This window comes from Malania oleifera, chromosome 13 (genome assembly GCF_029873635.1).
Source record: "Malania oleifera isolate guangnan ecotype guangnan chromosome 13, ASM2987363v1, whole genome shotgun sequence".
Lineage (NCBI taxonomy): Eukaryota > Viridiplantae > Streptophyta > Magnoliopsida > Santalales > Ximeniaceae > Malania > Malania oleifera.
In genome coordinates, this window is record NC_080429.1 from 23745492 (window position 1) to 23759069 (window position 13578).

At 32.0% G+C, this 13578-nt stretch overlaps 1 protein-coding gene across 1 annotated transcript; it reads left to right on the top strand.

The window, feature by feature from the left end:
* LOC131146816 (derlin-1-like) lies at positions 1-10960 on the top strand. Its single transcript, XM_058096609.1, has 7 exons — positions 1-230; positions 1456-1591; positions 1719-1792; positions 1950-2043; positions 2140-2268; positions 9665-9825; positions 10517-10960. Exons 1-7 carry the CDS (start codon positions 67-69, stop codon positions 10734-10736), a joined length of 978 nt encoding a protein of 325 aa, XP_057952592.1. The 5' UTR covers positions 1-66; the 3' UTR covers positions 10737-10960.
* The last annotated feature ends 2618 nt before the right edge of the window (positions 10961-13578 follow it).

The window sequence follows — 13578 nt, forward strand, 5'->3', positions numbered from 1 at the left end:
GCTAAACGTAATGGTTGGTTTGGTTGTGCGGGTCTGAAAGAAGACTTGAAAATTAAGGTCCTTCGCATGGCCAATTGTCACTGGTTAGCGTTGACTCCAAAAGTCTTTCCTTCAGAACTTAATTTCCAAAATGCTATCATGAATTATCACTACATATACAAATGCCCATTTCATTTCCCACCTCCTCACCAATCACCTCCCCCATCATCTGCAATGTCTACGCCACTGGAGTAACCTCTCTCTCTCTCTCTCGCTCTCTGTATGATATGTGTAGCTGTTTATATAAAATTATTTGGTGGTTCGATGAAGCTTTTGATGTTGTATAAAGGTTTCTTGCTTGTGTAGAATCATTCCACTGCATATCTAGGTCTACAAACTGGTTTTGATTTGTGAGGAATACCCAACACCCATTACTTAATCTGCTTCTGCTCTGGTCTCCTGATCTGTTTATTGATGATTTCTAAGATAATTGAATCCCCTTGCATTGATTTTCCTAGCCTAAATTGTCAGACTTTCAGCCAAAACGTTCTACAAAACTCACTACTTCATAGAAGTTTCGTTAGTCCTAGTTTAACCAAAGGCTGACATTTAATGAAAAAAAACAAGGCTGAGAATTGTTATTTGCATCCACCATCTCACTTGCAATTTCATCTAGCATCCTTTACATAGTCCTCTGCTAAAAAATCCATTCAAGTCATTTTTCATGTTATTTTTTTTACACTTGAAGGGTATTTTGCTTGCTTTAATCTTGCACTTTAGGGACCCGTATCATTGTGTTTTCTGTTTTCTATTTTTGTTTCTCCACAGTGATGAAATAGATTATAAAAACGCATTTTCTTATGTTGTCCGTTTTGTATTTCTGTCGTTGGTTTTTAGTTGTTTGACAACTTTTTACCTGAACTTTTAATATCCAGAAAGAGTTTTTTTGGATTAAATTATTCATTTTATATATTTTTAAATTAAAATTAAATAATCATATGAATTTAAATATCATTAATATAAATATATATATATTAATTTTAAAAAATAATGATAAAATCAATTACAAAATAATTTTATTATTTTTCAATTATCATGTCCAATAAAATTTTTATTGTAAAGTAAATTTTAAAAATAGAACAATTAAATAAATAATTACAATAATTTTTTTTACATTATAGTAATTTTTGAATGTGTACTATTTGTAATTTTATTATTTTAATCACATTTTTATAATATTATTTGATTTAAATATGAAAAATAACCATTTTTTAATTTGTATTAGTTTTATAAATTTTAACAAAACAGGTTACTAATTTCTAGTTTTTAGTTTCTTTTTCTAATTTTTTATTTTTATTTCTCTAATTTTTTATAGTAATACCAAACAGCCCTTAATAATTCAAAGCTCCTTTTAAATTTGTTTCGTCGGTTCAAAATAGCATCTGCCTTGGTTAAATAATCATGTTGTTCCTGCAGATACTATAAATCTCTACCACCAGTGAGCAAGGTCTATGGAGTCGCTTGCCTGATGACCACAGCAGCATACCATCTGGAGCTCTATAACTACAACAACATAGCCCTACATTATGGACTCGTACTAAAACGTTTTCAGGTAATATATCCTTCAGCTTCCAAGAGCTTTGTCTCAACTTATATGTTACTAAGAAAGCACGGGAGGTGGGGAAGAGGGATTGAAGGCATGCTTGATTGTGTACATTCTGCTAATGATGCAAATACAGGTCTGGAGGCTCATCACAAACTTCCTGTTTCTTGGGATATTTTCATTCAGATTTGCTTTTCGCCTTTTTATAATGTAAGAAAGCTGGCTAGCTCGATTGTTTCAAACATTCATTTAAGCTCTATTGACCTGTTCTCAAGTGTGGGGAAACGGAGTTTGTTTATCTTAGCGGGTAATACAGACATGCTTCGTAGAATTGCATCTAATAGCCTTGAAAGTTAAAATTGTGCAGAGCAAAATATGGAGTTTTGTTAGAGAGGGGACCCTTTGACAAGAGGACAGCAGACTTCTTATGGATGTTGATCTTTGGAGCACTGTCACTATTGGTAAATCAGTTCAATCACTTTCCAAGGAGTTGCTCTAGTAGATTTTCATGGCAACACCAGCAAGTACAATATCTGACATTACTATTTTTTCCGTAGGCACTGGCTGCAGTTCCAGCTCTATGGTCTCCATTTATGGGGGCATCCCTGGTCTTTATGATTGTCTATGTTTGGGGCCGCGAGTTCCCAAATGCACTAATCAATATATATGGCCTTGTGTCATTGAAGGTAAACCTCTTCTAATTTTATTCATGGAATGCTTTGTTTTATTTTCAACCCTACTGCTTGGTGGCACACGCCGCACACCCTGCCCATGCTTGTCTTCTTCATCGGACACTAACTCTGTAGCATCATTCTATCATAGCTGAGGTTGGGATCTAAGATGGAAAACATTGAAACTAAGGTTTATGTGCTTCATAAAATGCATGTCAAAGGAAAACTGAAGGTGATTGAACTCTGTTGGCAAGTTTGCACTGGAAAGGAAAACTGTATATTTTCCTTTCTTGTAGCATGTAGGACATCAATGCAACACCAATTTTAGTTCATTCTCTCTCATTTTATGCAGCATTTGAAATGAATTCATGAATCAAGCTGTCCTTGTATCACGTTTAAAATGGTTTTTTGTTTTCTTATGTAAATAGTATCATCAATTAAAAATGGATTCGCCACATTAAAGCAATAAACTTAACAATGACATATTAGAAGGGTCATGTTGGGGCGACCAAAACAAGAAGGGAAAGACATACTCTGGGCTGCAGCTCACTTGTAAATAAAGAGAAGAAAATTTAGGGGAGCCAATGGTAGAATCTACAGTATTAACACATGTACACAACACAACCTGACTACCTGAGCCTGTGCTAAATGATTTTGAAAGCATTGTCATGAAATCTTGGTAAAGGATTTAAAATCAGTAAATAGAAGAAAGCTACATGGAAGCCAGATTACATCTGGGGCTTCATATTGGCCGTGGAACAAAGAGCGAGCATGACACAGCAAACGAAACAGAACTATAGGGGAAAATGAAATAGATATATGTAAAATCTTCGCATAAAGTTTGACATCATGGGAGAGATCATCTTCCATAAAAAAGGGGGAAAAAAAAATGAAAACTTGTAATTATGGGCACAGAGGTGTGCTGGGTAGTTAGTGTAAGTTTAAACATGATAACATTATTCATACATCATAATTTTAAGACCTTCAAAACTCATAATTTTACAATCATTAACGTTAAAATAAAATATACCTTCATCCATAACCTCCAAATATATATATATATATATATATATATATATATATATATATATATTTTCAAACTGTGTTTCTATCTCACAATTCTTGCTCTTCCTTATGCTTTAACTTAATTCGACGGATATATTTAGCATAAGCATCATAGGTTGAGATAGTGCCAGTCTCTAACCTCTCTTTTACAATCACTTCCATCAAGTGATTAATAATGTATCATAATTATAGATTTCTCATATTCCGAGATGTCATTATAGTTTTACAAAATTCTGAGATCATTAATCAGAAAACATAATTACAATTATGATAACAATATTTTATTTAAAAACCTTTCTTCTTACCTCAACAAATATGATTATAATTTCATTTGAGACAATTAATGTCTTACATTCTCCCACTTGGCTCAAGTGAAATTACTTAACATAGTTGATCATAATGCGCATACATTAATTATCATTAATATGTAGAAAATTTCTTGGAGTCATGGCGATTCCATATCATATTTATTAACATAGTTTCTTCCATGCACTACAATACAAGTTCCACTACACATAATGATCTTTTAGTTGAGAGGCATACATTAGGTCCAAATTTAGTCATGTTATCATTATTCCATAACAATTATGTATATAAAATGGAAAACAGAAATAACAAAAACATTTTCATTATCAAGCTCAAATATTAATTGAATAACATGCATTAAGATTCAATAATGCCCATCTTTTCAACATGACCAATAAATGTTTTAGGCGGCAGTCCTTTCATCAAAGGATCAGCTATCATACAATCAGTTTTAATATGTTCAATTGACACTTTTTGTTTCTGTACGTCTTCTTTAACAACAAAATATTTCAATTGCATATGCTTAGCTCCCTTGGAATACTTATCATCCTTAGAGAAGAAGACAGTTGCAGACAATAAAGCGGCTTGGCGATACTGTGGACTATTCCAAGTCCTGAAATAAAGTTCCGTAGCCAATTAGCCTGACTATAGCCTCAAAGCAAGTTACAAATTCAACTTCCATAGTGGATGTTGCAATTATTGACTGTTTCACACTCTTCCATGAAATTACTCCTCCGACTAGCAAGTATACATAGTCAAATGTGGACTTTCTTATATCCACACATCCAACAAAATCAGAATCTGAATATCCAACCATCTTAGAATCCGAATATCCAACCACCTCAAGATGATCAGACCTTCGATACATAAGCTTGTAATCTTTCGTTCTTTGCAAGTATCTTAGAACTTTCTTTGCCTTTTAGTGAATCATTCCTGGATTACTTTGATATCTACCGAACATTCCAACTGTAAAGCTAATGTTAGGCCTTGTGCACGTTTGAGCGTACATCAAGCTACCAACAACAGATGCATAAGGAACATCCTTCATTTGCCTCCGTTCCAGATCATTTTTAGGACATTGCATGAGACTGAACTTGTCTCCTTTCTAAATTGGAACGGATGAAGCTAAGCATTGGTCCATGTTAAATCTCTCTAAAACTTTATTTATATAACCTTTCTGAGACAAACCAACCAGTCCTTGGGACCGATCTCGAAATGTTTCTATTCCGATCACATACTTTGTCTCTCTCATATCTTTCATTTCAAAGTTTTTAGAGAGAAATTCTTTAGTTTCATGTAACAGACCAAGATCATTAGTTGCAAGCAAAATATCATCAACATACAAAATCAGGAATATAAACTTACTCCCACTAATCTTCAAATATATACACCGATCAACAGTGTTTTCTTTAAATCCAAAGGAACCAATGATATTATTAAACTTAAGATACCATTGCCAGGAAGCTTGTTTAAGTCCGTATATTGACTTCTTAAGTTTACACAACAAATTTTCTTTCCCTTCAACTATAAAACCCAATGGTTGATCCATATAAACATCTTCATCTAAATTTCCATTTAGAAAGGCAATTTTCACATCCATTGATGTAACTCTAAATCGTAATGAGCTACTAAAGCCATAATAATTCTGAAAGAATCTTTCTTAGAGACCGGTGAAAAAGTCTCTTTATAATCAATACCATTTTTCTAAGTAAAGCCTTTAGCAGCAAGTCTGGCCTTGTAATGTTCAAGGTTACCACGAGAATCTCGTTTGGTTTTAAAAAGCCATTTACATCCAACTCTCTTGCAACCTTCTGACAATTCTGCAAGATCCTAGACTTCATTTTGTTCCATAGACTTTAACTCTTTTTTCATGGCATCCATCCATTTATCAAAATTATCACAACTAATTGCCTGTGAAAACGAAACTAGATCATCTTCAATCCCTAAGTCAAAATCTGACTCTTGAAGATAAACCACATAATCATCCGAGATAGCAAATCTCTTTTCTCTTTGAGATCGTCTTAATGCAACCTCTTGTGGTTTTTCTATAATAGGTTTACTTTGAATAGCGAGAGTTGTAATTTCCTTAATTTCCACATTTAATGGAACCATACTCCCACTAGTTTCATCATTCTCAATGAACCTAACATTTCCAGTTTCAACATTTTTTGTGACATGATTAGGACAATAAAATATACCGCCTTTCGATTTTTCTGGATAACCAATGAAATTACCACTGATTGCTCTTGCATCCAGCTTCTTTTCTTGTGGATTACCAACTTTAATTTCTTCTTGACAACCCCAAACATGCAGGTGTCGTAAACTTGGTTTCCTACCAGTCCAAAGCTCAAATAGTGTCTTTGGAATTGCCTTACTAGGAACACGGTTTAATACGTACATGGCAGTTTTTAAAGCATACATCCACAATGAATTGGGTAAAGACTTTCTACTTATCATGCTCCTAATCATACCCATCAAAGTCCTATTACGCCTTTCTGATACACCATTCTGTTCTGGTGTATCTGGCATTGTGTATTGAGCACAAATACCATGCTTTTCAAGAAATTTAGCAAATGGACCAAGTAGTTGTCCAGTTTCGTTATACCTTCCATAATATTCACCTCCTCTATTAGATCTAACAATTTTCACCTTTCTGTCTAATTTTTTTTCAACTTCATTTACATAAATCTCCAAAGCATTTACCGCTTGAGCTTTATCATGTAGCAAGTAGACATATCCATAACGTGAAAAATCATCGATAAAGGTGATGAAATATCTATCATTAGTAAAGGTATTTACGTCAAAGGGTCCACATATATCAGTGTGTATAATTTCTAGAAGCTGAGTGCTCCTTGTGGCTCCTTTTTTTGTGTGTCTTGTCTGCTTTCCTTTAATACAATATACACAAATGTCAAGGTCAGTGAAATCCAAATCCGGAAGTATTTCACTCTTTACTAATCTTTCCAGTTTTTCTTTGAAAATATGACCTAACCGTTTATGCCACAAGTAAGCAGATCGTTCATTCACTAAACTTCGTTTAGTGTCAATACTATGATGCGAGGTTAAAAGAGTTTCAACATAAAGATTATCAAGTTTTAACTTATATAATCCATCACAAAGCATACCATAACCAACCATACAGGTATCCTTAAATAAACTAAAATATCTTTTATTAAAATTACAAGTGTATCCAGAAACATCCAATTTAGATAATGAAACTAAATTCCTATAAATACTAGGAACATAAAAAGTCTCATATAAATCCAAACAATAACCAGTGTCTAGAATTAAACGATTAAATAATGACAGCTTCAACTGATACTTTTATTCTGTTCCCCGTGAAGATAAACGAATCAATCCACCAAGTATTATAAGAAACTTCAGCTAAATTTGATTTGAAACATACATAAGCATTAGGTTTAAACCCTTCCTTTCAAACCAAGCTTTCCGTTTCAAGCAGTACTTCTAGTAATGTCCAGGTTTCCCACGGAAACGACACTTGTCCTTACTTGATAACTTCTTTTGGATATGAAAAGAGGATTCATTCCTCTTAAAGATATTTTCCCATTTCCATGCTTCTTTACTTTCTTTTCAGCTCCTTGATTGTTCACATAATGAATAAAGTGAATTCCTTTATTGTTCAGTCGTGTTTCCTCTTGAACTAGCATACTGTGCAACTTATGCACATTCCATTTATCTTTCATGGTGTTATAGTTCATTTGAAACAATCCATGTTCAGTCAGTAATGAGTTTAAAATGAATTGAACAAGGAAATTTTCATTCACATCCATTCCCAAAGTCTTAACTTTTGCTGCAATATTTGTCATTTTAACAACATGCTCATGCATAGTACGTGAACCATCAAACTTCATGATGGTTAACGTACCCATTAATGTCTCAACAAGAGACTTATCTACTGTTTGGGAACGCTCCCCCACAAACTTTAAAAACTCTTTAGCACTTTTAGTTTTGGGAATAGCTGTCTTGATGTTATTTGTAACACTCATTTGCATAAACATCAAACTTAACCTGTTTGATTTTTCTGAATTATTATAATAGGTTATTTCTTCAGCACTGTTAGAATCAATAATAGCAGCAAGCTAATCACTTAAGAGTTCCAAATCAAGATTCAATACACCGAGGTGAAATTGAATTTGTTCACTCCAATCAACAAAAGTTAACCCATTAAACATTGGAATGGATGAAGCATGCAAGTGTAATGATCCAGACACAGATACTGTAAGAATTAACCATACTTAATGCTTTGAATGAAACATTTATAAGATCACAAACATAAATATATTAATGTTTTCCTTTGGGAAAAACACTAATGTAAAGAGCTTTAAAATGATGCTAATTAAATTTTAAATTTTAACATTACTTTGGTAACATTATATGTACTCATTATAAGTATCTATTATCTTTGGATAAATAGATAAAATAATAATACATAATAATATTACCAAAACATTATTCTTATATTATAAGAACAATTAATCGATTTTTAGGTGATTTTTGATGTCTTATAATAATTTTATATCATTCTAGCATCAAAGATATGAGTACTTAATAATTTAGTCACTTTGGTGATTAAAATCAAAATACTTTATAACATCACAATGTTAAAATATTGTGAGTAACGTAAACATGTTGGCAAAATACTTGTAGATTCATATTAACATACATTAACATTATATATATTTACTATTACATCAGACATTTTCACCATCATTATTATTACATAAATTTTAAGATGTATCATGGCATAATAGAATTAAACACAGTGTTCATAAAATAAGTTTGGAAACGTGCTGCATTGTCAGATTTTATTAACCAAAACGTACCATAATTACACCATTATGCCTTAAAATAAATAGAAGGTTATTATGTCTTGATTCATAAACTAAAATTTAACGAAACCTGAACCCTTAATCATAATTGAAAATCATGAGTTTCTACAACTTCGCTCTGCTACCACATGTCAGTTTAAACATGATAAACGTTATTCATACATCATAATTTTAAGACCTTCGAAACTCATAATTTTACAATCATTAACATTAAAATAAAACATACCTTGATCCATAGCCTCCAAATATATATATATATATATATATATATATATATATATATATAAATATATATTTCAGATTGTATTTCTATCTCACAACTCTTGCTCTTCCTTATGCTTCAACTTAATTTGATGGATATATTTAGCATAAGCATCATAAGTTGAGATAGGACGAGTCCCTAACCTCTCTTTTATAATCACTTCTATCAAGTGATTAATAATGTATCATAATTTTATCATAATTATAAACTTCTCATATTCCGAGATGTCATTATAGTTTTACAAAATTCTGAGATCATTAATCAGAAAACATAATTACAATTATGATAACAATATTTTACTTAAAGACCTTTCATATTACCTCAACAAATATGAATATAATTTCATTTGAGGCAATTAATGTCTTACAGTTAGAACTCATAAAAGGTTTTTGAGCTGTTTAGATCCGTTTGGCAGCAGTTATGGAGAAGTGCTTCACTTATTATGAGTGGTCGACTGCCAATGAGATTTTCTTTCAAAAGAACATTAGTTAGACAAACAAAGTACTCTTTTAAACCCTTTTTATTAGAAATTAAATTACTCGAAGTACTTGTAGTAAATAAGCAGTGTTGGGCTTGTTATAAGAAAATACTTTACTCTAAGGCACTGTTTGGAATTTGGGAAAGGGAAGGAAAATCTGAAAAGGAATTGGTTATAAGGAAAGTAAGAAAGAAAATAAAATAGATGATGAATGAATGAACAAAAATTTGAATTTACACATCCTTAAGCTTTAATTTTCCTTGATTAACTATTACAAATACCCTAAAATTGAGGCACAGGGAACTAGTTCTACACACTTGTGAGCTCCTTTCTGCTTTAGGGATTTGGGATTTTGTGGAGCCAGATTGAGGAGGATTTTAGTTCTTTGGAAGTGGTTGAGATTGATTTAACTTTTTTAAATGAGTGACAAAGGGCTTTGTTTGCTTGCAGGGGTTCTATCTTCCTTGGGCAATGCTTGCACTGGATTTGCTTTTTGGAAATCCATTAAAACCAGATATCCTTGGGATTGTCGTGGGACATCTCTATTACTTCCTAACAGTCCTGCATCCTCTAGCTGGTGGAAAATACATCTTCAAGACTCCCCTTTGGGTGTATCCTTTACTGTTGCCTACTTACCAAAACATGCATCAGTTTTCTTAATCCTAGTCTCCAATTTAGAACCCCAAGCACATGGAAATCAAAAAAGAAAATGTGAGAAAATCTACTTTCAATTGTTTTCGAAAACAAAAATTTGAACAAAACATGAAAGTGTATGTTTTTGGGGGGATAAATTCGCGAACAAAAAATTGACTTTGCTCGTCACTTTCACTTTGTTTATTAATCTTCAATTATATTTGAATAGAGAAAGGATGAGCATAAGGTATTAGATTTGGATTTGTATGGATTTGAAAAACATTTATGAGTTTCATTCAAATCTAAATTCAAAGTCTTAAATCCATCCTCCCAAACACCACCTAAAAAATTATTTTCTTCTCCTTCTTGTCTTCCCTTTACAAAATCATTCATCCAAACAAACGCTATTATTTAAAGCTGAACAACTTCTCTCCTAATTAAGAAACCAGAGAATAAATATATGGGAAATTTCTTAACACCACATGGAATTTGCTTGGGCATCATTGATGTATCCATTCGAAGATCAATGAAACACATGCGTTTTCTATATATGAACAGGTGTAAACATGCATTATACCCAAAATCCAGCAAGAAAAAAAAAAGGTAAATAATATCAGAAATCCTGGAGATTTACGCAAAGAAAAAGTATCATCCTTAATGGCAATGCAGTCACAAATTGGCTGCGTACTGGGGTGAAGGAGTACAGGTGAACTCGCCGGTGCAGCGTGATCCGGCCGCCGGAGTTGCTTTCCGAGGAAGAAGCTTCCGTCTGGATGGGAGGCACACACGCCCTCAAGCAACACAATCAAGCGGTGGTCCTCCGGAGCAGCCCGATGCACCCGCCGGAGGTGCTTTTCGTGGAAGCAGCCATCGTCTTGGCGACAATTGACTGATTCACCGTAAATTACATGGTAGGTTCATAGATTTTGTCATAGGATGCCATGAATGAGGGAATATATATATGTCTATTTTCTTTTCATTTAGAAAATACATCTTCAACTTACTTTGCAGAAAACCTTCAAGCATGATTTGTGTACAATGCTGAAGTAAATCTCAATGACTAGCCTTGGGGAAGACTACAACTAGTAATGATATATATCTGTTTGGATAAAATATATTGATCTTTCTCTATCTTTAGTAAAGGGACAATGTCAAAAATTATATGAACCTCCTCTCAATTTTTAATAACTTCAAGAACTTTTCTTACGATTTGCTAAAAAGATATAAACATTATTTATATTTTACAAAAAGACAAGTCTTTTGAGAAAGGTTTGTTTTTTAATTTTTTTTTTGATAAATTTTAAAGGAGGTCTGTGATATTTTTGAAACATTACGGGAGGTTAATAGAATTTTTGAAACCTTAAAAGCGATTCTTATCTTTTTACTAAACCTCAAGAAAAGTTTGTGTCTTTTGTCCCGCCTATTTATGTGTGTACGTGACATGCATTCGCGTATATGTGTATGTCGTTTAATTAGATAAATATATTTCATTTATCGGCATCTATATAATTTTTCTTATTATTAATAAATGAGCTAAATTAGTGTTATGTTACACATTGTAAGGTGGAGTTGTTTTTTTTTTTTTTTTTTACTATGGCATTATGGTTGGCATTGTGTTGGACATTGCAGTAAAAATGCTAATATCATTTGTTCTCCTCTACTAATACATTTAAATAATTTTCTTGACTATTTACATATATAAAGAAAAAAAATTATATAGGGAAATAAATATTCTACAAAATGTTCTATTTCAATTTTATCTTTCTTTTACATTTATTTCGAAATTACAATGAGTATGGCTTATTTATTTATTATGTCCTTAATCCCTCCAACCATTTTTCCGGCAAAAAAAGAGGTGGGTCATTGATCCATATAGTTATAAATATATACTATAGTAATTTTGGTAAACGCCTAGAGATAAGATGAAAGCATCCAGTAATAGTAATATGATTAAAATAATGAGAATTTAAAATGATATAAATTAAAAAATATCATAATAAAAAATTAAAATAATCTTAATTATTTTGTTTGATTAATATCAGCATCGTTATTTTATTTTTATTAATTAAATAAATTTTTATAGAGTGAATTAGTTAATCCACAAAAGCCAATTATGAGTATTAAAGCATTGTACGAAGTTTTCACAATACTTAAAAATAATAAAATCTTATTATATATATATAGTTTCCTTCAAGATTTGTGTGAGATATTCGACTAAATGAACATAATTTATAGTAATATGAAGACCAGAAGTTTTGTCCAGCAAAGGGTATCAAGGGATGATTGGATTTTTGCAAAAATCACTTTTTGTGTAAATAACGTGTAGGAAGCAACATAAAATTATAATCATAAATTCAAAATTCAAAATTAGCTTACTTGGTAGCGTTTTATGCTATAGAGAGACTTTTGATGCTTTTTTTTGGTGGAAATTGTTGCTAATAAAGGAAACTTTCCTTTAAGATTTTTGTGAGATGACTAAATGAACAAAATTTATTATAATATGAAGATCAGAAGTTTTGTCCAGCAAAGGGTAATGATCATAATAGAGGGATGATTGGGATTCTAGACATTGAGCTCCCTACACATAACTGCTGATAAGATGAAGGGACGTACACCCAACGGACAAGATGCAATGAGCTTTTCAATTTTGAGTATCTGGATACAGAGGGGATTAAAATTTGTATGAATAATAAATTTTCCTCTATACTTTTAGGAATACTTTAATAACAATTGAGTGAGCATGCTATCACTATAAGAAATAAGGATATTAGTGACGGTTTTAGCTTTATCATCATATTTGCGGATACTAATACTTATTAGTGACGAAATATTCAAACTATCACTAATAGCCTACGATCATCACTATAAAATTACACATATGGTCGGCTAAATTTAGTCACTAAAGCGCATGTACTAGTGACAAATTTAATAATCATCACTAATATGACTATAGTAGTGACGGTCAAGAAGTCGTCACTAATAGCATGCTTTTTAGTGACAATTATTAAAATTGTTACTAATAATTGACTATTAGCAACAATTATAGAACCGTCACTAATATTTGGCCCCCATTAGGTTGATTCTATAGTGACGGTTTTGGTCATTTAGTGATGGTTTCTAAACCGCCACTAATACTTAATCTTCCTATTATTAGTAATAGTTTTGCAAACCGTCACTAATGCTTTGAAAAAAAAAATTTTTTTTTAATTTAAATTCTTGTAAAAACCTTTAATTACATTTTAAAATACATAAAATTGAACCAGAATTATTAAAACATTCATAAATTATCAAGATTTAAAATACAAATTGTTCAAAATTAAAATACATACAAGTACAAATTCAAATTAAAATATACAAATTAATTCTGTTCAGTTAACAAGAAATATAGGAAAAGTACAAAGTTGCACGCATTCGACTCGACATAAGTGTCTACCATCGTCGTAGTGTTCTGAGAGTCGCAAACCCTACAAAATAATAATTTTACAAGAAATTGGCAAGCTAGTGTACAATGTTTTAACATATATATGTTAAGGGGTAAAAGGGAAGGAATCTAGCTAACACAAATCACCAACACACAAAACACACTAAACACAAAGGAAATTACGTGGTTTGGCCAAACTCGGCCTACATCCATGGGAAAGAGGGAGTCACACTATATGATCAATAAAGAAAAATACAGTGGAGGAGGAGAACACACTCTCACTCAACTCTACCTCAAACCACTCTGCCTT

Coding starts and splice junctions, on each gene's coding strand:
- LOC131146816 (XM_058096609.1), top strand. CDS start 67: ATGGCCAATTGTCACTGGTTAGCGTTGACTCCAAAAGTCTTTCCTTCA. Junction 1,793..1,949: donor GCTTTTCGCCTTTTTATAAT/GTAAGAAAGCTG, acceptor AAAATTGTGCAG/AGCAAAATATGGAGTTTTGT. Junction 2,044..2,139: donor TTGGAGCACTGTCACTATTG/GTAAATCAGTTC, acceptor TTTTTTCCGTAG/GCACTGGCTGCAGTTCCAGC.